The 23,781-nt window shown below is 45.8% G+C and overlaps 1 protein-coding gene across 3 annotated transcripts in view; it reads right to left on the bottom strand.

Annotated features, from left to right (window-relative positions):
* Nucleotides 1-23,781, bottom strand: part of CACNA1E (calcium voltage-gated channel subunit alpha1 E) — a gene marked incomplete at its 3' end in the record, with an annotated part of 302,403 nt that overhangs the window by 255,056 nt on the left and 23,566 nt on the right. For all 3 annotated transcript variants that reach the window (XM_081225453.1, XM_081225454.1, XM_081225455.1), the window contains exons 2-3: nucleotides 18,320-18,425; nucleotides 17,327-17,466 (exon numbers count right to left, since the gene is read on the bottom strand). In XM_081225453.1, the coding sequence (XP_081081579.1) occupies nucleotides 17,327-17,466; nucleotides 18,320-18,425 (246 nt within the window). The remainder of the gene's footprint in view (nucleotides 1-17,326; nucleotides 17,467-18,319; nucleotides 18,426-23,781) is intronic.

Here is a 23,781-nt window from a genome sequence, read left to right as displayed (position 1 = left end):
ACAATTTGATTGTTATTCTTATTCTTCTCTTCCCTTCCATTTCACCTCTCCAGCCCAGCAGTGCCCAGGAGCACCATCAAACTTTAATGGGCTCCCTCCTCTGCAGCACCACGGCCTGAATATAGATAAACTGCATAAGGGGCCTCCGTGACTCCTCCTATTGATGCGCGGAAGTCAGGAGGAAGGTAGACAGGAAAAGGCGGCAGAAGCAAGGAAGGTACCAGACACTCTCACATATGTCATTGCATTTAATCTCCTCAACACTCCTGGAAGGCTAGCACTGCTCTCTTTGTAGAACAGAAGATTAAGACTCAGGATGGTTACAAACTAGCCCTACCGTCATACCAAAAATAAGGACAGGCACTAGGAACGGATCAGTTTTGATCTGGATGGGCTTTCCACTACAACAAACAATTTCTCACTGGCACTGACTCAGTTTGACAGTCAAATTGTCAGTGATACAGTAAGTCTTAAAAATCAACTATAGGGCTTCCCTGGTGGCGCAGTGGTTGAGAGTCCACCTGCCGATGCAGGGGACACGGGTTCATGCCCCGGTCCAGGAAGATCCCACATGCCGCAGAGCGGGTGGGCCCGTGAGCCATGGCCACTGAGCCTGCGCGTCCGGAGCCTGTGCTCCGCAATGGGAGAGGCCACAACAGTGAGAGGCCCGCGTACCACAAAAAAAAAAAAAAAAAAAAAATCAACTATAAACTCAGCATCAAGTTTAGTGCTGCTATGTGTATTCATGCTTACAGCCTGCAAAGGAGTGGGGGAAGTGATAAGGAATAAAACAAAAAAGATAAAAAGTAGTATCTCCACCATAAGACAATAATTTGGTTGACAATTATAAGAAACTGATAAGATTCCGATCAATACAGAAAAAAATAAGGAAAAGAAACATGAAAAAGAATAAGGTCTAATGAATAGCAAATACTGTACAAATGAAAGCAGATAAATCATTTATTATAATAAATGTTAATGTTTTGTGTTCTTTCGAAAGGGGAAAACTCAGCTGTATAATCAGAAAGCAACACACACACACACACAAAAGCAGAACTATCGTAAGATACTGACTCCAATTTACTTGTTGTAGTCGTGCATAGTTCACTAGTAAACATCTGACTTCTCAACCTTTGTGCAAACTAAGGATAGAAAAGACATCAGTAAACTAAGAAGCTGGTTTTCCCTCTGACACTGGCTCCTGACCCTCTGTCCTACTGGCCACAGAGTTTGGAGTTTGACAGATGTTAACCAGCAGTGATATCCAGGCCAACATGGACATTTTATAAATAGCCTCAGCTGGCTGACTACCACTGGGAAAACAACACAAAAATAAAATAAAATGAAATAAACTACTTGCTTCTCATCCTTATCTTCAAAGCCTGATCAGAAGAGGTGGCAAAAAGTGTTCAAGGGCTGCTGACACCGGCTTCTAGTATAGGTGCCAACAGTAGCATTAGAGCAAAGTGAAACCAAATTCCCAATGACCTTCCATCTCCTCCTGATTTAACTCTATCACTGTCCCTCTTACTACTCACAACTATGCTGTGTACACAGTAAGCACTTAATAAAAGGTGGGTAGACAAAGAGATGGAAAGCTAAATGGACAGAACAGATTTATTTGCAAACTTTCCTCCTGATCAAATGGTTTGAGCACAAATTAAAACTATCTGTATACAGATGCTATCTCTGTATCAGACTGACACTCCTTGAGGGCAGATATCTTACTACTTATCTTTTTCATCTGAATACTTAGTAAAATGTTTTATACATGTGTAGGAAATATTGCTTGAATCAACAGATATTACTAATAATCAGAAGAAAACATTTATTATATACCACTATCTGTCCAACAATTTACATACATTTTCTTATTTAACCTTCATATAGACAATGAAGAGGTCACTACCTGTCCTCCAAAATTGATGCTCACCTTTCCACAGTGTAGCGTTGTTGCTAGGAAGCAGCTGCCCAATTAGAGATTAGATCTCCTAGTCTCCTTTGCACCTAGGTTGAGTCATGTGGCTGGTCCTTGCCAATGAGGTATTAGTAGAAATTATGTGTGTCTCTCCTATGCCAATGAATGTAAAAAGTTACTGTGCCTTCTTCATACTCTTTCTGTTTCTATTGAGATGTAAACCATGAGAACCTGGAAGATGGCAGAGCCACCAGAAAGGAGGAGACTGGGTCTCTAAATGACCAAGTGAGAGAAAGCCAAGAACACACTGACCTATTCAAGGAGACAGAGATAAATCTATTGTGCTAACCCACTGAAATATAGGGGTTTGTTTCTTAGAGCAAGTAGTGGTACTCAATCTAGCACATAAATCTTGCAACAGAGGTATTTTAGACTTAAAAAACAACAACAACAAGAATCCAACAGGCCCAAAGTCACATCCGAATGGCAAAGCTGAAGTTCAAGTTCAGGTCTACCTAAAGCTAAAGTCCTTAGTCTTTTCACTAAGGTATGATTTTATGTTGGTAATGGATGGGTACACATCTACGAAACAACCACTTCTCCCCTCTACCAAGTGCAGTAGAGGCAACACCAGGCTAAGCTTCCTTATTCCTCCCTAAGCCTGGATTGATGGTAAGTTGCATGAGGGAATGGACCATAACAGTTATATTACTGATATAGTCAGCATCCAATATAGTGCATGGCATTCCATATTTACTTAATAAATAATGCATGATGGTTTGTTAGATGGATGAGTGGATGGATAGGTGCATAGGTGGATGGGTAGGTGGGTGGGTGGATGGATGGATGGGTGGATGGATAAGTGGATGGGTAGACAAATATATGGATGGATGGATGGATGGATGGATGGATGGATGGATGGATGGATGGATGGATGGGGAAGAAGTATTACTAGGAGAAATCTGGTGAAAAAAGGACTAACAATCTCTTTCCCCCCATCCCACATCCTCTTGCAGCAAGAGCCAAGGATGCTGAGAGTCCTTATATATACTATTATACCTTCTTTCCCTGTTCAGTTCCCCACAAAGTCTCTCTCAGCCTTGCTATGAATCCATAAATTTTCATTGGTGAATTTCAGGGAACAGATTTAAAGAGCTAACATTGTGCTCCTTTATCAAGCAGAAATCAAATCAAGATCTATAGTCAACGTGAAAATGCTTGAGCAAAAAGACATTTTCTTTTAGGACAGTAATACAAGGTGTATATACACACAGGGTCAAGAAAAGATGGGCAAGCAACTACCAAAAAAGACTTAACTATCCAAGTTACCTTGGATCAACGGTGAAAGACAAAGAATCCAAAGGCTAACTATGGAATACCTAATCTTGGATACCACTGGCCCATCTTTCATCTTTCCCTTCTAGCCACTCCTAGAGACTGAACCACCTGACCAGAACTAGGTTGTGTCCTGATCACACTGTGCTGAGCTGCCTTAGGTACAGATATATATACATATGTATTCTACTCCAATCAAACCATTTCGTTCATGAGTGCACGCACTGGCTCTAACTTCCACTTCTACTTCCCCTCCATATCTATACCGCCAGACTGAATACAAGAAATTATAAGCCTGACCAAAATCAGGTGTTAGCTGTAGGCAAGTAACCTCCCAACCAGAGACAAGAGTACTAGGCATACACTAGAGTTCAAGCTCTCAAAGCCCTCTCTGGCCTCAGCCCCTTCGTCTGTAACAATGGGTCACACTGGGTCAGCCATTCTTACCCTTTCAAGTGTGAGGCTCCTTTTTTAATGTCAAGAGTCCAAGACCCACTTGACCCTCCCAGAGGAGTTATTTCGTTAATATAGCCCCATGACAACTCTGTCAGACAGATGTTATTATCCATCACCACCTCCCCTTTTTTACAGAGATGAAGGCATTGAGACTTACAGAAGCTGGATCATTTGCCCACAACCACAGAGCTAGTAAACAGCAGAGCAGAAACAGGAATTCAGGTTTGCTTGCCTACAGAGCCCAAACTGTTAACCGCTATGCTATACTGACTAAATGAGAAAAACAATGCCACCATTTCTTCAAGAATGTTTCTAAATTTATTTATATCTAATAAGTTACAATGGCACTCACACACATTTTAGAAAAATGAAACTGTGGTACATATTTGTGGGAAACACTATTCAGGAAACAGCCAATGCTAGGTGCAGCCATGGAGCTGCATGTCCACTGCAATAATGCCAGGGGTCTCTTAAGGTGTATTCTTAAGGTATATTCCTGCTTTAACTTTCCACCTGTGGTCCTAAAATTTGAATTCCTGGGTGACTTCAAGGTGCTTAGCTTTAGTTTGGTTTCAGATCAGTCACAGCTGGGGGGGAGTTGAAGTACTCATGGAAATTCCTCCTCCTTTATTTTCAGTAGTAGCTGTTCAAACTTTGAACTATCAGATTCCCAGTAGGGAGAACCCTCCTCATATACGGATTTGTTTGCTGGAGAAGAGGGGTTGAACGTCAGACTCACTCTACAGACAGAGATCTAAGAAGGAGTCTGTCAGAACTAGCAACACATACGGACACACACACACAAATATACCACCTTCCATGGCACCTGTCCTCAACTCACCCAGTCTTTTATTTTGAACCAGGGTGAAAAATGAAAACAGAGAAAGGTTAGGGAGAGTAAGAGGAGAACAAAGCAAGAGCAGGGAGGAGGAAGTTGGAACATGAGAGAGATGGCTGCACTCATGTGAAGAGGGGATGTGAATTTAAGTACTCAGTGGGAAAGCCTGGGGTAAGCAGTGAACACCTCCCATCGCTAGCACCAGAGCCCAGCTGTGAAGCCTCCATCCGGATGACCTGTCTCTAAAACAGAGAACAGAACACTTACTCAGAAAAGGAATCGGGAGGGAGGCCTCTATTTCCTTTTTCCAAATGAGAAGTGGGAAGAGGGTGAATTACAGAGCATTTTGAGCTCCCCCCAGAAGGGGCCCCTAAATCACAAAATGGTATATTTATCGTGGTTATTAACCAGAGTTCAACTTGGATCCAGATTCAGCATCATGATGTGTCATGGGCTTAGAAAGCAGGAAAAAGAGAAACATCCCATAAACAAGCACGTGGGTTGGCTTGATCTTTTGACTACTGTTCTATGAGAAAAATAAAAATCATAATAATCATATAGCAGTGTTCTCAGAAAAGCATTTTTAAAATAATATCTCTGCTGAACATCAAAAATAAAAGCCCACACACTCATCAATTCTTACCCATTATTTGAATCAGTAGGAGATGCTCAGAGTGTGAACCCAGAAGGCAGGACTACGTCTTTACTCTGGGCAGGGCTAACAGATTTTTAGCATAGGATGGGCTAGATGATAAGGTCTAGAGACTGGGTTTTGGTACAGTTCCAATAGGTTAAACAAAATTATAGTTGAGGGTCAGTGTTGGAAGGAGGAGGCCAGAGGAGAGAGGGAGGGACTCTTCGAAAACATTAATTCTACCCTAATTCTGAGCAGACTTGGAATCATTCAGGGAAGTTCTATTTTCTCAGGGATCATCACCCATCCCCAGTCATTTTCTGCAAATATGTCTACTTCCCTGCTTCAAACCAGTCAATGGCTTCCCACTGAACACCCTTGGTGATGCCAATGAGCCCCTGAATGATGTGGCTCCTCCCCCTCTCCAACTCCCCTCAGGTTACCGTCACCTCAGACACTACACGTTGGGCTCCACTGGCCTTCCTGTTTCCCAGAGCTGCCAGGTCCTCTCCCACCTCCAGCCCTTTACACCTGCCCTACCTTCCACCTAAACCCTCCTCATCCTGCCCCCTTCCCTCTTGTCTTCTTTTCCTAGCCAAAGGCTACTCCATCTCCAGGTTTCAACATTAACATCAACTTCTTGACCTCCTTCCCCTCAGATTAGGTTAGAGTCCCAATTTCAACCCCCCCTGGCACTGTTAACACTTCTCCTTTGCAGCACTTTATACACCACTGCATTTAAATTTAATTTACTATCTGTCTTCTCTGCTAGACAGCAAGCTCTAAGACAAGAGAAACTCTCTCCATCCAGGGCTGTACCCCTTATAGTCAGCACGATGTTTGGAACATAAGAGGTCCTCAACTAATACTGGCTGCCTCTAGCCTTCCCTCTCCCTTGTCTTCTCCTGGCTCCTCCTATGTCTTTCCCCATGATTCAAAGTTTCAGATATGGGGGCTAGGGATGCTTAGCTCTGAGTGGGCCGGGGCCAGGAGATACATCATTCTGGTTATCACCCCTCACCCAGAGTTTTGATTAACTCTCAACAGCAAAGATACCCCAAACAAGTTCTGTTTCAGCTTCAGCTCTCCATGGCCACTCATGTGGCCCTAGACTAAGGAACGACTCCTCAAGGACCCTCCTGGCCCTAGAGGGTTGATGGGGGAGGAGGTGAGATGCATGGAACCACCCACAGTGACGTAAATCATGAGACTTCAACGCAAATGTCATCTGAAGTGTGAAGCAGCCACACCTGTCACTCTGCCTCCCAGTCACTGTCCCAGAGTTTGAGGCCAGGGAGAAAAGCCATGACCTTGAGCCCCTCTCCTAACCATTCTGTCACCAAGGCCCAGGCTCCTGACAGAAGAGTGGCAGCCGAGATGGAAGGAAATGAAAGACAAGGGGAAGGTCATCAGAACTCAGCCTTTCCTGTCAACTCCCCTCAGAGCGAGGACTAGAGTTCTGCGCACGATCCTTCTGATGGGACATTCCTCCTTGGGGGGAAAAGGGCATCCTCTTCAGCCTCCTTTGTAGCACTCAGAGCCTTCTGACTTGTGTGTGTTTGTGTGAAGCGGGAGGCCAGAAGATGAAGACAAAGACACGGAATATTAAAAAAATAAAAGTAAGGGGCTTCCCTGGTGGCACAGTGGTTGAGAGTCCGCCTGCCGATGCAGGGGACGTGGGTTTGTGCCCCGGTCCAGGAGGGTCCCACATGCCGTAGAGCAGCTGGGCCTGTGAGCCATGGCCACTGAGCCTGCACGTCCAGAGCCTGTGCTCCGCAACGGGAGAGGCCACAGCGGTGAGAGGCCCACGTACCGCAAATAAATAAATAAATAAATAAATAAATAAATAAATAAATAAATAAATAAATAAATAAATAAATAAATAAATAAATAAATAAATAAATAAATAAAACAAAAGTAAGAATATGGAAAAATGTAATATTTTCATTGTTGATAAGGCTAAAAATGAAGGTCTTTGTTTCCGCTTTTACTTGGAATTTCTTTGCTGTTGTAGATAATAACCGTAAAAGGATTTGACTAGTTCTGATAAAGTTAGATACTTCTAAGAGGAAATAAGATATATCTCACGTTCAGTCTGGAGTAAACTTCTGCCTTGAAGCAAAATGACAACTAATGGGAAATTTTTAAATCAGCCACAGTCTTGGAATTTGCAGTAAGTTGCAGTGAAACTTGTCTTTGTAGTTGCAATTCTTATGGAGGTAAATGACTATTCTGAATGAGCTACAGAACTACAGTATTTTGAGTATTTTTAAACATCTTTTTCAAAAGGCACTCAACGTGCTTTGTGTGTATTTTAACATTTATCTTCATAATATCACTGACCTGGGCGGGAAAGTATTTCTGCTCACTGATTTCGTATTTTGCTTCACTGTCTTCCCAAACACTTTTGCTGAGGCGGCTGTGCTGTACAGTAGACACCACATGGGCTTTAGAACTGCTGATAATACAGTGAAAATGCCGATCTCTCCCCTTAGTAAGTGTTTGGCCCTGAGCACGTGACAGCCCCTTTGAGCTCTGAATTCCTCATCTGCAAATCGGAGATAATATTTGCCTTGATTTATGTTTCTATACTTAAAATGATATATGCAAGTGCTGACAATAGTATATGAAGGCTTCCACATTTTAAATAAGACATGTGAGCTCCTGGTAAAATGCGAGCCATCATCACCAGTATCAGCATCATCATTACTGTATTTGTTTGTCGCAAGACCTGGTGAGGTAGCTCGTGCAGATGCTACCTTCATTTCATAAATGAGGTTTCATGAGGAAAGCTGAGATGGTTTAGGTATCACCCAGTATCACACTGAGGTATCAGAGGGAGAATGTATATTAGGGTCAGGACCAGGACTCAGGGCCCCTGAAATCATTTAGTCCACTAAACTAAACTCTGTTTCCATATAAGTTGCATATATATATATATATATATAGATATATATAAAAATACACACACACATATATATTGCTATATATATATATATATATATATGTATATATATATTCCAGCCAACCAATTACAAAAATCATTTATTTCTTAACACCCCAGTTTAATGGCCTGAACACAATCAAGAATCATCAGATTCTCACTGCCGGGGAGCGTAGAGCATAGCTGCAACCAAGTCCTGGATTTGGAGTTAACAAACCAGTATCCAAGTCCCCGCTCACCACGTTCCAGCTCTAAGACCCTGGACACATGGCTTAGCCACTTGGGCCTCAGGTTTCTCTTCTGGGAAAAATAATAAATACAGAAAGTGGGACAAATTTATCATTCCCCCAGGTCTAAAATTTGTTGGTTAAATTTTAGTAACCTCAGACTTAACCTTCCTTTATATGTTCTCCTTAAGCCCCGCACATCCTCTTTGTCATTTCAGCATCTGCACTGCTTCCTGTGTTAACCACTCTGCACTCCTCACACCTGCTATTTTCTGACTCCAAGGAATCATACATTGAATAGCACTGTTGCATTTTGTGTTTCACACTGAACTGTGGACTATATTTACAGTACAGACAGAAGTGCACAAAAGCTCTATCCAAAGGAGGAAACGTGTATCACCCACAGAATGGAAATGTAAACACTCCCTTTAATTCTCAAGTCTCCCTTGTAAATTTAGAGAATGAACATTTATGCTATAGCCATCTCTGCTTTGCAATCCTGCCTTGGAATTTTCACCCCTGCTGCGCTCTTCCACACACAGTCATGCACATGCCTAAGACTGTATGCACTTAACAGCCTTCCAATGGCAGCTCCAGGCCCAGGGTGGCGGTCTGGCTTAGAAAGCATCTGGCCCTCATTTCTTTCCCTTTGTTACCCTGAATGAATATAAAGCCAGAAAAATACTCTGAAACCAAACCACCCGGGGGGTCTGGACCTTCCTCCACTTGCTCTGGCTTTCCTTCCTCCTTGTTGACACCAAGACCAATTCAGGCCCCCACTCAGTTCTCTCCAGGTTGAGCTTCTATCAGTCAACGGAGGTGACAAGAAGCAATGTTTTAGGAAAGAGAAACCATCCCAACAGCAATGTCTTACACCCAGAACACAGTAAGTAGTCAATAAATACCTGTAGAATGTATCAACGATGACTCTCAATACAGAAAAAGGACAGAGTACATATGTAAGAAGAAATGACCTCCCACCCAAGGAGTAACCCCAGCTCAACTGCCTGTCAACTACTACCTGGGACTCTCATCTGGGGTCTCCCTAAAAGAACTGGGTTTATCATTAGCACAGAGTAAAGAAGAGACCTCCAAGCTCCACATTTTGCCTTCTGCCTACCTCTCCCCTGAATCCAAATTCCATATCCTAACTCTATCTTTTCCATCATGCACCCATCTGGAGGGAAATGGAATTAAAAGAGAACTAATGTTCTGACAAACGGAGATGCTGCAAGTAGCAGCTGTGTTCCCCCAAAGTGAAGCTAGAAATGAACGAGGAACTGGTGAGGAGGTGGAGGTCTTTCAGACAAGCAGCCACCAACTCTGCTGGGAGAGAGAACTTGAGAGGCAGTCAGAGCTTAAGGACTAGCGAAGCACCCCAAAGTCAGCATGAAGGCACCGAAGACCTGGTCTCCTTCTACTGACTCGGGTCTTCTGAGTAGCTCCCAGCCCCCCATATCACCTCACTCCGCCTCAGTTTCCCCGTCGCTGAAAGGACAAGCTCCAATGTCTCCTCCCTCTACCCAGCCCTTCCCTGTTCTCCACCTTCCTGCTTCGCCCACTTAGAGCAGAGAGGATGAGTAAAAGACAGGTCTGTAAAATCTCGCCAGGCTCACTGGCACGGAGATGCTATATAAATACCAAGTGTTATCATACTATTACCACAGAGATTTAAATTGGGCTGGGGGCCCCGGGGCTGCGTTCACAACACCTCCCGCACATTCTCAGCACTGGAGAGACGGTGCTGGAGAAGGAAAACTGTGCTTTCCTCGATCTTTAGCTGCTCGGGAAACTCGTGTATTAGGGCAGCCTCCTTACAGAAACCCTCTAAAAATACCTACCGATGTATATTTAGCTCCAGATACCGTCCTCCTACCAACAGCTCTGCTTGTGCCACTGGTGAGAAGGTGGGGACGTCCAATAGCAGCTCCCAGCTCTTCTGCAGCATCTCCTCGGGCTCTTCTCCTCCCCGTTCCCTTCTCCCTTCATCCTTCTTTTCCCTGCTGGGTGACGCACCTCCTCCCAAACTGCAACTAAGGGTATGGCCATGGCTTCCCTCTCCTTTCCGTGCCCTTTCCTCAGCGTTAATTCCAGGATGACAAAGAGCTGTGCAGCATCCAGCACTGAGTTAGAACTAATCATTCCACCCCTGCTCAATGCCTTCAGTGGCTCCCCACTGCCTTCTGGCTATGGTACAAGCTCCTCCTCATGGCCTCGGCTGGCCCCTGCTGACCTCTCTGGGAGCATCGCTCACTATTCCACCAGCCAACTCCCCAGAAGCATCCTGCGTGCTCTCTCTCCGCTTCAAGGATTTGTATGTAGCATTCTTTCTCCCAGAAAAGCTCTTCTCCTTCCTTGTCTAAGACCTAACGGCCTACCCTCACATCCCAGTTTCAATGTTACTTCCTCCAGGAAGTTTGCCCCGGTCCCCAGAGCTAGGTTGGATGCCCTTCTTCTGGGTTTTCATGACATGCGGCCTCCTGGTGGGGACACTCAGCCCTGCCCCACCCACATCTAGCACAGTGCCTGGCGCATTGTGGGTCGTCAACAATGTCCCTTGAAGGACTTGAAGGAAGACAGAGGGACAGGTGATCACCTGGGCCCTGGGGTGATGGTCTTGGTAGAGGAAGGAGGCAGAACCCCAGGCTCAGATACACTCGCCCACTCTTCAGAGTCTGTACCCATGTTCTTGCAGTTAAGAAAATAGTCAAAACAGGTCATCTCCCACAGAAAAGCTGGCAAAACTGATAGTAAAGCATGTTCTGAGCAATAGGTAGAGATATAAAGATATATAGATATAGATACAGATATAGATAGAAATGTAGTCTTTGCAATATGGCTCAATAGATGGAAGCTTTCATTACATGGCAAATGCCAGGTGAGGCATTCTTCTGCTCTTTCTGCTTCTTTCTCCATATGCCTCCCCCAACCCATAGCCACCTCTAGGAAGTTGGGTCTTCAATATTCAGCCCTGACCCCAACCCTGCACCCATCACCCAGGAAGCAATTCCCAAAAGGTAACACTGCGAACCTAGTAAATAGGCCCAAATGATATGAAGCCCAATATCTTACTCACCTAGAGGCTGAGTTCCCAGCTTTCATTTCTCTAATGGAGTGATCAGGATGTGAGCAGCCAGGCTGAGTCATAGCTACATGAGAGAGGTGTAGATACTGCCTGGCTCAGCCAGACCAAGAGGCAGGACTGGGAATAGGCAACCCCTCCACACTGCCAGCCCCAGGTTGCCCCCAGCACTCTCCTCTGTATCCTATCGGTGACAAGACAATCTGGGATGGAACAAGTGATTCCATTCTACTAGCATGTATTAAGTACCTACTCTGATCAGGCACAGACATGAATAGGGTTCAAAGACACAGTCCTGGCCCCTCACTTCCCTGTTCCTACCCATGGGTTAGGAGGACCTTTGAGTTCTCATCCTCCCCTATCATTGCCCATCTATTCCAGGGACTATGACTTATTATTAAGACTAATATATAATAACAACTTCGAGTAATTTAGAATTCTCCAGGTGGCCTAACAAATGGTTCGAAATAGCATCTCTTGAATTGTTACCAGTACAAGAGAGATTCCAAGTTATGTAAGGTAATAATTTGTTAAAAGAATAGCAAATTCCACTGTCTTTTAGAAGAAATGAGAATACATTAACCCTGGTGTTTCTCAGTCCCAGAATTTGCTTGAGTATTCAACAATACACGTTTTGTTGAATAAATGAATGGATGGATGGGTGAATGAATGAATGAACAAGCCAATTAATGAAACAAGCTGGAACTTCGGGTTTAGTTTTTATGTATTAAACCATGAGAGTTAAGTAACGTGCCTTCTTAACCACAGAGCAGAGAGTTGGTTGTATTCCAAGCCCACAGAGAGAAGTCTTAGGATGGACACATGGGGCTCTGGTCCTCTTCAAGTCATATGTGAAGCCTCAGCTCTGGGTCAGGGACATCTGCCTGCTTATGTCGCTCCCTGAGCCCATTCCACATTGCTTCAAGGGGACCAAAGGAACATGCAATCACAGAGCTACAGAACCACAGAGCCTCTGAGGTTGTGAGGTCACTGATGGTGTGGGGAAATGAGCATTGAAGAAGGAACTTGGATCCAGAAGATACAGGCTCAAGTCCCAGCTCTAGTACCTCCTAGTATATCACATACCTTCTCTAAACCTCAGTTTCTTCATCTATAAAACAGGGATAACGAGATCCCATTTTGGGGATTATGAGGATTAGACGAATAATGTACATAAATTAACCTTCTGAACCATGGAACTCCCTCAGCTTACAGACCTAAGAATTCTAAAGGTTAGAAGGTCGAGAGTACAGGCAGAATGTGGTGGCCCAGGTCTCCCATTCACCCATCTCTGAGCAAAAGGCAGTGATGGAAGGTCTTTGGCTGAGCCAGCTGTCTGGCACCTCAGCCCCCCACCCCTCCACCTCCCATCACACACTGAGAGCTGAGAAGTTGTACAGCCTCAGCCTGAGGCGGTGTCCTGCTCTAGTACCTGTCACTCCTCCTGTGCACTGGTGGCGGATGTGAGGTGACACCTGGAGCTGAGGTAAGAAGTCAGAGCAGCCAGCACAGGCTGCTGCAGGGGCGGGTGTCAGGAAGCCTAAAGGAGGGGCTGCACCGGGCAGAGGTAAAACACCAGGCTTGGGTCAAAGGGCACAGTTCCAACTCCTGTATCTGCTGTCAAGGAGCTGGTGGTCTTGGGCTGAGCACTTAACCTCTCTGAGTACTGGATGACTCCTATCTAAAGCCTGATCTGCCTGCTTCCCTGGGCTGGTATTACAACATATTCACTGCATCTAAGACCCCAACAGTTGTAAGATGCCCTGTGGTTTTAGTTACAACTATGAAAGACAAATGCTGTCAATTAAACTATATCATGCCATTACTGTAGGACACAGGCTGATTTTAGAGATGCTCCAGCAGGAGAAATATGCATTTTAGAAGCCATGCAATGTGGTAGATGAAAGCATCGTGTGAACAGAAGACAAAATCTGATTACCCATTCCTGCGGGGCAGAACCGCAACCCTGAGCTCGGATCTCAAGAGTGCCAAGCCCTCTCCCTGGAGAGAAAGAATGAGTAGCTGCAGGAGGAACAGGGGCAAAGTCCTATTGGTTCAGATGGACAGCAGTCGCCTTTCAGCAAAGTTTGAAGAGCACTAAGAACAGGAGATGCCCAGGCTGGGGGGGGAGAGAGAGCAGAGAGGACAAGTGACTTGGCCAAGGGCTCAGCACCTGCACCCACTCGTGTGCACCCCACACATGCAGGCGAGGACACAGAGGGCCTTCTTGGCCATGCTGACAAAGGACTCTACAAATCTGCCCCTTCAACCACCTGGCAACCCTCATTTGAAGGCAGTGCTTATGGCTCCCACCAGCCTTCTCTCATCCCATCAAATGGCTGGCCCATTTCCTCCACCTTCCCTCACCCATCCTGGTTCCCAGGCCCCACCCCAGAAAGGCAGATTCTCCTTTAGAGGTACTTCAACCTGTCAAAATGTCTCTTAAAATGTGACATCCAAAAGATGTACATTGAGCATCTTTAATAATTATTTATAATAGCCCAAACCAGAAAGCAATCTAAGTCTCAGATAATTGCAAAAATGGAGAAGTAAGCTGGATACGTCTATTTAACACACTGCTAATCAGTCCTCACAGATTTTAACCAAAATATGGAGTACTATGTACTATGCCCATACTATACTGAGAAAAGGTAGCACAGTTACAGGCACTGAAAGGAGAGCTTGCTTAACATTAAAGGGGATGGAAGGAAATACCACAAAATAATCAGGAATTTTTCTTAATCAGTGACTGCTTTTTTTCTTTTGATTTTTCTGTAGTTTCCAAATTTTCCTTAATGAACATAGAATAGTTTAAAATAAAAATAAATAGACTAGATGAGAAATTTCAAATGGCCTCTGACACGTATAGGCCTCAATGAGACCAAGAATAGAGATATGGGAACATATGTATATGTATAACTGATTTACTTCGTTATAAAGCAGAAACTAACACACCAATGTAAAGCACTTATACTCCAATAAAAATGTAAAAACAAAAAAAATTCATGCAATTGTAGCATATAATCCATATAACATTACAGTACTCTTCTTTTAGACAGAATCATATTTCTAAAATGACTCAGACTCATTTAGGCCTTTTACTGTACATATCTTCCTTGACGTACAATGAGGTTACACCCCGATAGACCCATCATAAGCTGAAAACGACGTAAGCCGAAAACACATTTAATACACCTAACCTACATCATAGCTGAGCCGAGTTACCTTAAACATTCTTAGAACACTTGCATTAGCCTACAGTTAGGCAAAATCATCTAACACAAAGCCTATTTTTTAATAAAGTGTTGAATATCTCATGTTATTTATTGAATACTATACTAAAAGTGAAAAACGCAATGGTTGTTTGGGTACACAATGGTTGTCAGTGTATCGGCTGTTTATCCTCGTGACCTCAGGGCTGACTGGGAGCTGTAGTTGCTGCTGCTTAGCATCACAAGAGAGTATCATACTGCCTATCACTAGCCCAGGAAGAGATCAAAATTCAAAATTCGACGTACAGTTTCTACTGAATGCTCATTGCTTTCACACCATCGGAAAGTCAAAAAATCATAAGTCAAACCATCATAAGTTGGGGATTACCTGTACAGTATATATTATTTATTTTAGGGACATTTAAAACATCACCCAGTTATTAGCAAAAGTCAAAAGATAACAATTGTCGGTGATGATGTGGAGAAAAAGGAACCCTTGCGCATTGTTGGGGGAAATGTAAATTGGCGCAGCCACTATGGAAAACTGTATGGAACTTCCTCAAAAGAATTAAAAATAGAACTACCATATAATCCAGCAATTTCACTTCTGGATATATATCCAAGACAATGAAATCATTATCTTGAAGAGATATCTACAATCCCATGTCCATTGCAGCATTATTCACAACAGCCAGATATGGACACAACCTAAATTTCCATCGATGAGTGAATGGATAAAGAAACCATGATACAGGTACACACACACACAGAGGAATATTATTCAGCCTTTGAAAAGAAGTAAATCCTGCCATTTGCAACAACATGGATGAACATGAAGGATATTATGTGAAGTGAAATAGAGAAAGACAAATGCTGCATGATCTCAATTATATATGAGGTCTAACTTTTTTAGAAGCCGAAGTCATAGTAACAGAGGAAGGAATGGTGGTTACCAGGGGCTGGGAGTAGGGGAAAAGGAAAGATATTGATCAAAGAGTACAAACTTTCAGCTACAGATGAATAAGTTCTGGAGACCTAGTATTCACCATGGTGACTATAGTAAACAATAATGTATAACACACTTGAAGTTTGCTAAAAGTGTAGATGTCAAGTGTTCTCACCACCAAAAAATAACAAAAAAAGTAACTATGAGAGGTGATGGATATGTTAATTAGCTTGATGGCAGTAATCATTTTACAGTGTATACATATATCAAATCGTCACATTGTACAACTTAAATATATTCAGTTTTTATTTTTCAATCGCACTTCAATTAAGCTGGGGAGAAAACCCCACAAAACATCATCCAGGTGTACTGCAGTCTTTGACCATGTACTTCTGAAACACTATGCAGAAGGTGTATCTTTATACACTAAATCACATTTTCTTTTAGAAAAATAACCTTCAGAAAATCCTTTTGTAAGGCAACAGACATTTTTAAACATAAAGAGTCATCTCCATCTACTTATCAGTTCCCTATATTAAAGGGTTCGATGCTTGTGAGCTTCCATTTATACATTCTAGTCAATTACCCCTTCAACTTTTTCCCCTTCACTTAATCACAATTGACATGAAGGTTAAACAGATGAGGATTCTGTCTATTGCAGAAGACGTAATGAAGAGATGCAAATAGTCTCAAACTCACTCTTGTCAGATTTCACCTACGCCCACTCCTCTGGCTATTCCCTGGGTGTGTGGGGGGAAGGTCCTCTTTGCTCCCCTCTGCCTTTGGTCAATCATAATGGTAGCTCATATCTCCCCACTCCTCACTTTTCTACTCCACTCTCATCTTGTCCTCACAGGTTTGAACAACGGGGCAGCCGAGTAAGGGAATTTCCATGCCACACCCCTTGCTGCCACACCCACACAGGATCCACCTGGCCTGGACTGCTCCCCTCCCCTGCAGGTACCAAGAGCAACCTGATACAAAGACACACAAGAAGCCACAGAAGCCCAGGGAGGCAATGCCCATCGTCACCAGTCCCAAGGTCCATCGCATATGCTGCCAACAGTGCTGGATCAACCCCAGTATAGGTATACTATATTCATTTAAAAAGAATAACTATCGAATATTCATATAACTGTACTGCCATCATATATGCTGCTTATGACACAACGCATTATTACTATGTTAATTTTCAAAGGGATACGATGTCAGACATTTTCGTGTGATTCAGTTTTATACCTCCTCATATAATAAATACGTATAAATCTGTAAATCGTAAAAAATTCTGTTGTCAGGACATGAGTCTCAATGATCAGTTCAGAAAATATACTTCGAGTCTTTTCCAACCCCCAGAAGAAAACTGCACCTAATGGCATCTTCTGGCCCATTTTGCGGGGGGCGGGGGGCGCCCTCAGGCTAGGGCAAGCCACTTGCTTTAGTGAAAAGACTCACTTGGAAACGTCTCTGCATCCCTAGCCAAACACAGAATGGGAAACCAGAAGCAGCAGCGGCCAGACCTTGGGTCCATGGCCTCTGCCGAATGCCACATGTGTCTCCAGAGTCCTCGCACTCCCCTGCAGGTGGCTCATCTATGGCTCAGCCCCATGGGAATCTCACCCTTGAACTTCTTCCTCCACCGAATTCTGCCTTCCCTCCCCCAGGTTCCTCGCACCAGCCACTTTGGGACCCCACAGGCTCCTCCACACGCAAAGACGAGACAGGAAGAGGACTCACCCACTGAGGACCACGATGAAGTCCATGACATTCCAGCCATTGCGGAGGTACGAGCCCTTATGGAAGATGAACCCCAGGGCTACGATTTTGATCCCAGCTTCAAAGCAAAAGATCCCGATGAAATACGGTTCTGTCTTCTCCTGTGGGATGAAGAACAGAGGTGCTGGTCAGAGAGGACTGTGCTTCATCAGACACGGGCCAAGGCACACCCTGGCTAGCTATCCTCTCTGCTCTGACATTTCCTCTCTCCTATAGGACACCTGGACGTCTGCGCTGAGCCAGCCCCATGTACGGGTGAGGGTGCTGCGGGACTCTCGGAGAGCACAAGAGCAAGGGAAGCCAGCTGCAGAAATGGATGGATGTGGGTCTCATGCCCAGGGCCGGCCATCTTCCCACGACAATGACCAACCGTGCTGGCTTTGCCTTGAAGGAGTCAGCTTTCCCATTGCTGGCCTTCACTTATGTTGGAAGCTTAAGAGTTCTTTCTCATCCACGGATTATCAGGCTGGAGCCACTTACCCGTACAATTGGATTTTAGGTATTTTGTCTGCCCTCTTTAGAGGGAATACTTTAGACACATGGATGATTGCTTTATAGAGAATATGGACAAACGTTTAGGAAGTTCAGAACAGTGAATGCACATAGGCTTTGAGCATCCTTCATGCTCTCTCCTTTACTCTCCCTCTTCCTCTCACTCCCAAAGTCCCTCAGAAAGAGGAGAGAAGTGTGTGTGGGCCCCGTGTCCTCCCTTTCTTCTTGCCTGGCTTCCATGCAGTGTATACACAGAACTTCCTGGGAGCAGGAATTTAAAAGGTCAGTCCTCTTGTCTTTATGAATCCCAATGGGACTTGTTACCAACTTGTCCCTCAGCAAAGAACAAACTCACAGAACTGTACAGAAGGGAAGGGAGCCAGGTGAAGAAGCAAAGGAGAAGGGAACCAGGCAAGAGGAAGAACAGGGGGAAAGAAAGATGAGAAGGAAGGAGGCACCTACCAGTCTGCGGGACATTGGGGTCTTGTCATCCTCAGGAAGATGCTGCTCCAGGGCCAAGACGATGCAGTTGGCAATGATGGTGGCCAAGATCATGTACTCAAACGGCGTGGGAAAGGAGGAGTTAAGAAACACATTCACCAAAGAGAGAGGGACACAGCCTCCAAGATGGCTGTGTACATCAATACACAAACTTTATCAACCCACACTGTGTCTGTGCAGTCTGCATGACTGATATGAGCAAACAGGCAGGTAGGACAGTGGGTGGTCCTTAGCATGTGGAACTGTAACCATTTCTGATTAGGCTCTGAACACAAAGTATCTTCTCAAGAAAAGAAAGAGTGTAGCCAATAAATAATATATTAGACATATGGTAGACACTCCAGATACTTAGTGAATTCAGTGACATATCCAGGAATTAACCAGGACTAAAAAGGGAAGTGGGACGAAGGGAAGAAGAAACACTGATGCTGTTGCAGGCTCCCTGTTCTTCTCAGTCTTCAAACCACCGGACTGTATAATGATGCTTCAGCAAGGATCCAGCTGTGGCTGTTCGTTGCTGCCTCGGGGAATCACATCTGTAGTGCCCTCTTTTAGAACCTCTGCTCGAACGAACAGAAGAAGAGCCCTTGGAAAAGGAACAATTCTCTCCATGAGCTCCCTTTTATTTTAATACCCAATTCAGGAAAATCTATAATGGGGCCAGGAGAAACTGGCTTTGTCCCACCTTTCTCTCTCCTAAGCATCTACATCTATAGGAAACAGACAGACAAATCATTAGTCTGCATTCAGGGCAGCAAAGTTGGGGCCTCTAGGAATCAAACTACAAATGAATGGATAGTGAATTCAGGCTTCGTTTTCTGTTGCATTTTTCTGAAGACAGGTGAGTGGGCTCCCTGCGACGTTTTGAAAAACAGGACTACGATTCTAGGGCCAGCATCCTTGACTCCCGCAGAAAGGTTGTGCCGTTAAGCCCAGGGGAAGGCCGGAGGGGGGGACTTCTAGAAAAGAGAGAGGGAATCACCGGCTCCAGGATCACTGTGCACGTGGGATTTCATTCTATAACTATGGTTGTGACAAACAGAAGTGAGCTGTTGCCACTGGCCTTGCTGAGCAACCTGGGATCTGGCAGCTTCTGGAATCCAGGCGGGAGAGATGAGTAGTAAGTCTGATAAAGTGGGGGGAAGGGAAGGGATCTTGTCTCCCCACACATTCAAGCTGGTTGTGTAGGATGTAGGGCCCAGAGCCCTCCCTAGGGAGTACAGAAGGAGGGCAAATCATAAACACGCCCCCATGCCTCCCCATCCCCTCCAGGACATGCGTGTCGGTGAACATCAGTGGCAAAGAAGCACTCGCAGCATCTCTGAGAGGGGTTAGGGCAGAGGTGGTACGTGCAAGATGTGAGCTGCCCCAGCGGCTGCTCTAGTCCTGGTGCTGGAATGGGAGGCTGCAGGGGGTGAGATGGCCGGCCGCGTCCGAGCCTCCAGAACTGTTCATTCTCATTTAGCAGCACCGCTCCCCGCCCCCTGCCCCCATGCAACCCAGAGTCACAGCCCATTCTCCAGCAGCTGGCCATCCTCCCTTCCCACACACCCCAACACTCACACGGGACTCATACCCTGGGGACAGCTCTGCTGGCCTCTAGAACCCAGCCACCGGATCTGAAAACTGGATGGATGGGGCTCAGAGGACCTCAGAGCCAGCCTCCTGCCTCCATACCCTACTGTGCTGGCTGAAACCCTCTCAGTCAGAGGGGAGCCTCATCACATGCCAAGCCTCATCACATGCAAAAGCCTCATCACACCTCACCACTCTTCCTCCTTCCGTCCTTCTGGGCACCGAGCATGGCCCGAGAGCTAAACGTGCCAGCAAATACACACCAGAGATGTCCACCGCACTTACAAGCCTACTTTCTTGTGACAAGTCCCCACACACAGCTCACCCAGGGGTACCAGTGCCCACCAATCACAGGGGGAGTTCTCCTCCTTCCCATCATGGGCTCTAATCCAGAGCTCTGAACAAGTGCAGGATGACCAGGACCACACCAGGATCTGGTGTCCCATAAGCCCTCTGAATAGGCTAGCCTGTCCTTGGCCTGGTTCAGACACCCAGAATTCCCCAGACCCGAATGGTAAAATGAAGATGGGAACGTGGCAGAAGTGGAGGCCCAGGAATCCATGCCCTTTCCTGAGAACATCCCCAGGGAATCGGTACAGATAGGGAACCAAGAACATGACAACAAGCCAATGACAAATGGCAAAAGAAGTGAAGGGCACTTGGGGCATGTTTCTAAGATGCAGGCCACGGGATACTAGGGCTACAGGAACTTGCAATCAAACGAATGAGGAAAAGCCTGGGTTCGGTCAAGGAGAGCAGGTTTCCTCCCAGCAGGGTGCTTGGAGCCTTTAATACTCTTGTACACAGCATGCACCCCCTCCCCCAAAGGGGGCTGGGAACAGGACACAGCACTCCCAAACTTCTTCACCATATAACCCTTCTGTCAGAGCATCTCTCCTGGGGATGCTGTTCCTAGGAACACATCTGGGAAGCCCTGATACAAAGGGCAGAGCTCACGGCCAGTCCCCAAGGGTCCGGGGGATGCGAGGATGGCGGCTCTGACAGGAATGAAATTAATGCCTCTCCCACTTCACGCCCTGTCCTTGTCTCTAACAAAAATATTCACAAAGTATCAGGCTTGGCCAGCCCTTTGCCATGGCTGGAAGGCCCCACACAAGTTCAGAAGGCTACTCGGCAGGTCCAAGGGGCCCAGCACGTGACCTGGGAAGCAGGACCGGGGACACGCATGTTCACATTCAAGCTGCAGATGTCGCGCACTCTCATTGATCTACTGAGGGGACAGGTTTCTTCTCCTGAACACCTTCGAGGGACAAGCACAGACACAAAAGTGAAGGAGCTCTCAGTTCCTGACCTTCAGGCAAGGCAGCTCCTGTTGGTTGTGCATTTCCAAGGCTTTCCACCCAGCAATGCCCACTTGGGCTGCCGCAGCCCCTCTGTCGCCCCATTCCTCATGCCCACTTCCACACCTGCATCCTCCTGGCCAGACAGTCTAAGCATACAGCTCCCTGCTAGGACCGGTAAGCTCACCTAGCCCAGAATGTCCAGGTGCAGACAGATGAGGCCTCTGGGGGACACAGGGCTAGCTCCTTGGCCATTACCATGACGGGCGCTCAGTGCAGGAGAAAGGCTGACGAGCCAGACTTCCTTTGACCAGACAGGTATCTGGATGGCCAAGAATTCATGAGGGCTCAACAAATGGCACCACCTATGGCCCAGGGGGCTAGAATCTAAAAGTGAGGGTTTGGGGGCTTCCCTGGTGGCGCAGTGGTTGAGAGTCCGCCTGCCGATGCAGGGGACACGGGTTCATGCCCCGGTCCGGGAAGATCCCACATGCCGCGGAGCGGCTGGGCCCGTGAGCCATGGCCGCTGGGCCTGCGCGTCCAGAGCCTGTGCTCCGCAACGGGAGAGGCCACAACAGTGAGAGGGCCACGTACCGCAAAAAAAAAAAAAAAAAAAAAAAAAAGTGAGGGTTTGGTAATTCAGTTTCTGAGAAGACCCAGTTCCCACACCCTCCCGACTCAAATCCTCTGCCTGTAGTCTGATGGCTAAGGACCCAGTCAGAGCAGTGATCCTTTGGCTTGAAATTCTGAAAACCTCAGGAAATTCCCTGGCAGTCCAGTGGTTAGGACTCTGCGCTTCCACCGCAGGGGGCACAGGTTCGATTCCTGGTCAGGGAACTAAGATCCCACAAGCCGCGTGGCAAATTTTGAAAACTTCAAATGCACATACCCTGGAGAGGGATGTCCCTTTAGGCGTTACAGAGCATCTCGACCTCAGGATGAATTCACGTCTGGGGCAATTAAGGATCTGAGGTGAAATTTTGGTGCAGAAGTAAAGGTGAAACTATGGGAATTCTGTGTATCTGTGACTAGGTGAAAGAAAGAGGGGGACGGGAATTTTAGGAGAGGAGAGCAGGAGAGAACACCCAGCTCGGCCCAGGCCCTAGCCACGCCCCCTTACAGCCCTTTCCTTTAACCTCTTGTCCACTTCCCTTTCTGAAGAAAGCACAAAGAATGGGCACTTACATCTTAGTGATTTTGCTTCCTCCTGCAATGGTCTTTCTCCTCCTTTCTGGTCATAGATCAAGATGGAGGTGAAATTCACCTTGTCTGTAAAGGCTTCTCCCTGTGCCCCACAGCTCTCTGCATGGTACAATCTTATCATCCCCCCTCATACTGATCTCCCCCAAGAAACTATACCTAGAAAGCAGGGACAGTGTTTTGTTCACCTCTCCACTGGTGGTTCTCAGCAGAGCTCCTGGCACACAGTAGGAGCTCACTCGGTGTTAAGCGCAGGCATGAATGAAAGGGAGGCATCCCCGTCTGTGAGCAGTAGCTCCACTGAGGAGCTGTCAGGAAGACCAGGCTGTAGTCACTCCCCCTGGCTCGGGCCTCCAGCTTGGGATCTGACTCGGGGGCACCGCTACCTGAAACAGAAGTTCAAGAGCCTTACCAAGGGCTCTGCTACATCTCCCAGAAGAAGAGCCTGGATTGCAAGTAACAGCCCACAGGGCACAAGGATGCACCTCACAGGCTAGGCAAAGATGTGCTTGGAAAGGTCAAAGGGAGCTCCGTGTTGCAAGGGCTCAGAGAACAACGCCCTTCATGAAACAGAATGGAAGTCTGTCCAGGACTCTGATGCCTTCTGCCCAGGAATTCAGAGACTCCTATTACATTCTGTCCTGACACCAAACACATTTTGGAGAACACTCTCTCTCCCTGGTGTCTGCACCGTTTGTGGCTTGAGATTTTGACTATATGGAGCTGATGGAACAGTGAGGGAGCCTGAGGGCAGAGGCTTTGTTTGCCCCAGGGACCTCTGTACCCCAGTGTCCAGCTCACAGCGGTCACCCCATGACTGGTTTTTAACTAATTAATAAAGTAATCAATCAGTTCATAGGCTAATAGCCCAGGAAAACCAGAGCCGGAGCTATCCTTACAAAAGCTACCCATACTTTCTCTACACAGTACACCCATTTGAACTTTGTGTGCTATATGCCGTGTACACACATTAGCTCTTCAAAAAAAGAAACCAGCATGCATAACAGACCCCTTTAATGTAAAAAAAAATTTTTTTACGAGCAAAGGAAAAAAATCTGTCTTGCTAGAAGGATAATGAGTTTTCTTGGGGTAGTAGGATTTCTTCTTTACTCCTTTACTCACTGTGTTATAATGAGCATGTATTCATTTATAACTATAAAATCAATTAAAGCTATATCTATTCTGAAAAAACCAAACCAACACAAAAACCCATGCCAACCTGAGGGTCATGGAAATCAGCACAAGATTTCTGAGAGGATCAAACGCAGGAGAACAAAGGGACTGGACCGAATGAGGAAATGACCACGGAAATTCTCTGAAACCTGCAAAGATGCCTCTTCTCTGCAT

Source organism: Mesoplodon bidens (genome assembly GCF_964165515.1).
Source record: "Mesoplodon bidens genome assembly, chromosome: 2".
In the NCBI taxonomy this organism is placed as follows: Eukaryota; Metazoa; Chordata; class Mammalia; order Artiodactyla; family Ziphiidae; genus Mesoplodon; species Mesoplodon bidens.
The sequence above is the reverse complement of the archived record's forward strand: the minus strand, read 5'-3'. Positions and strand labels throughout refer to the sequence as shown.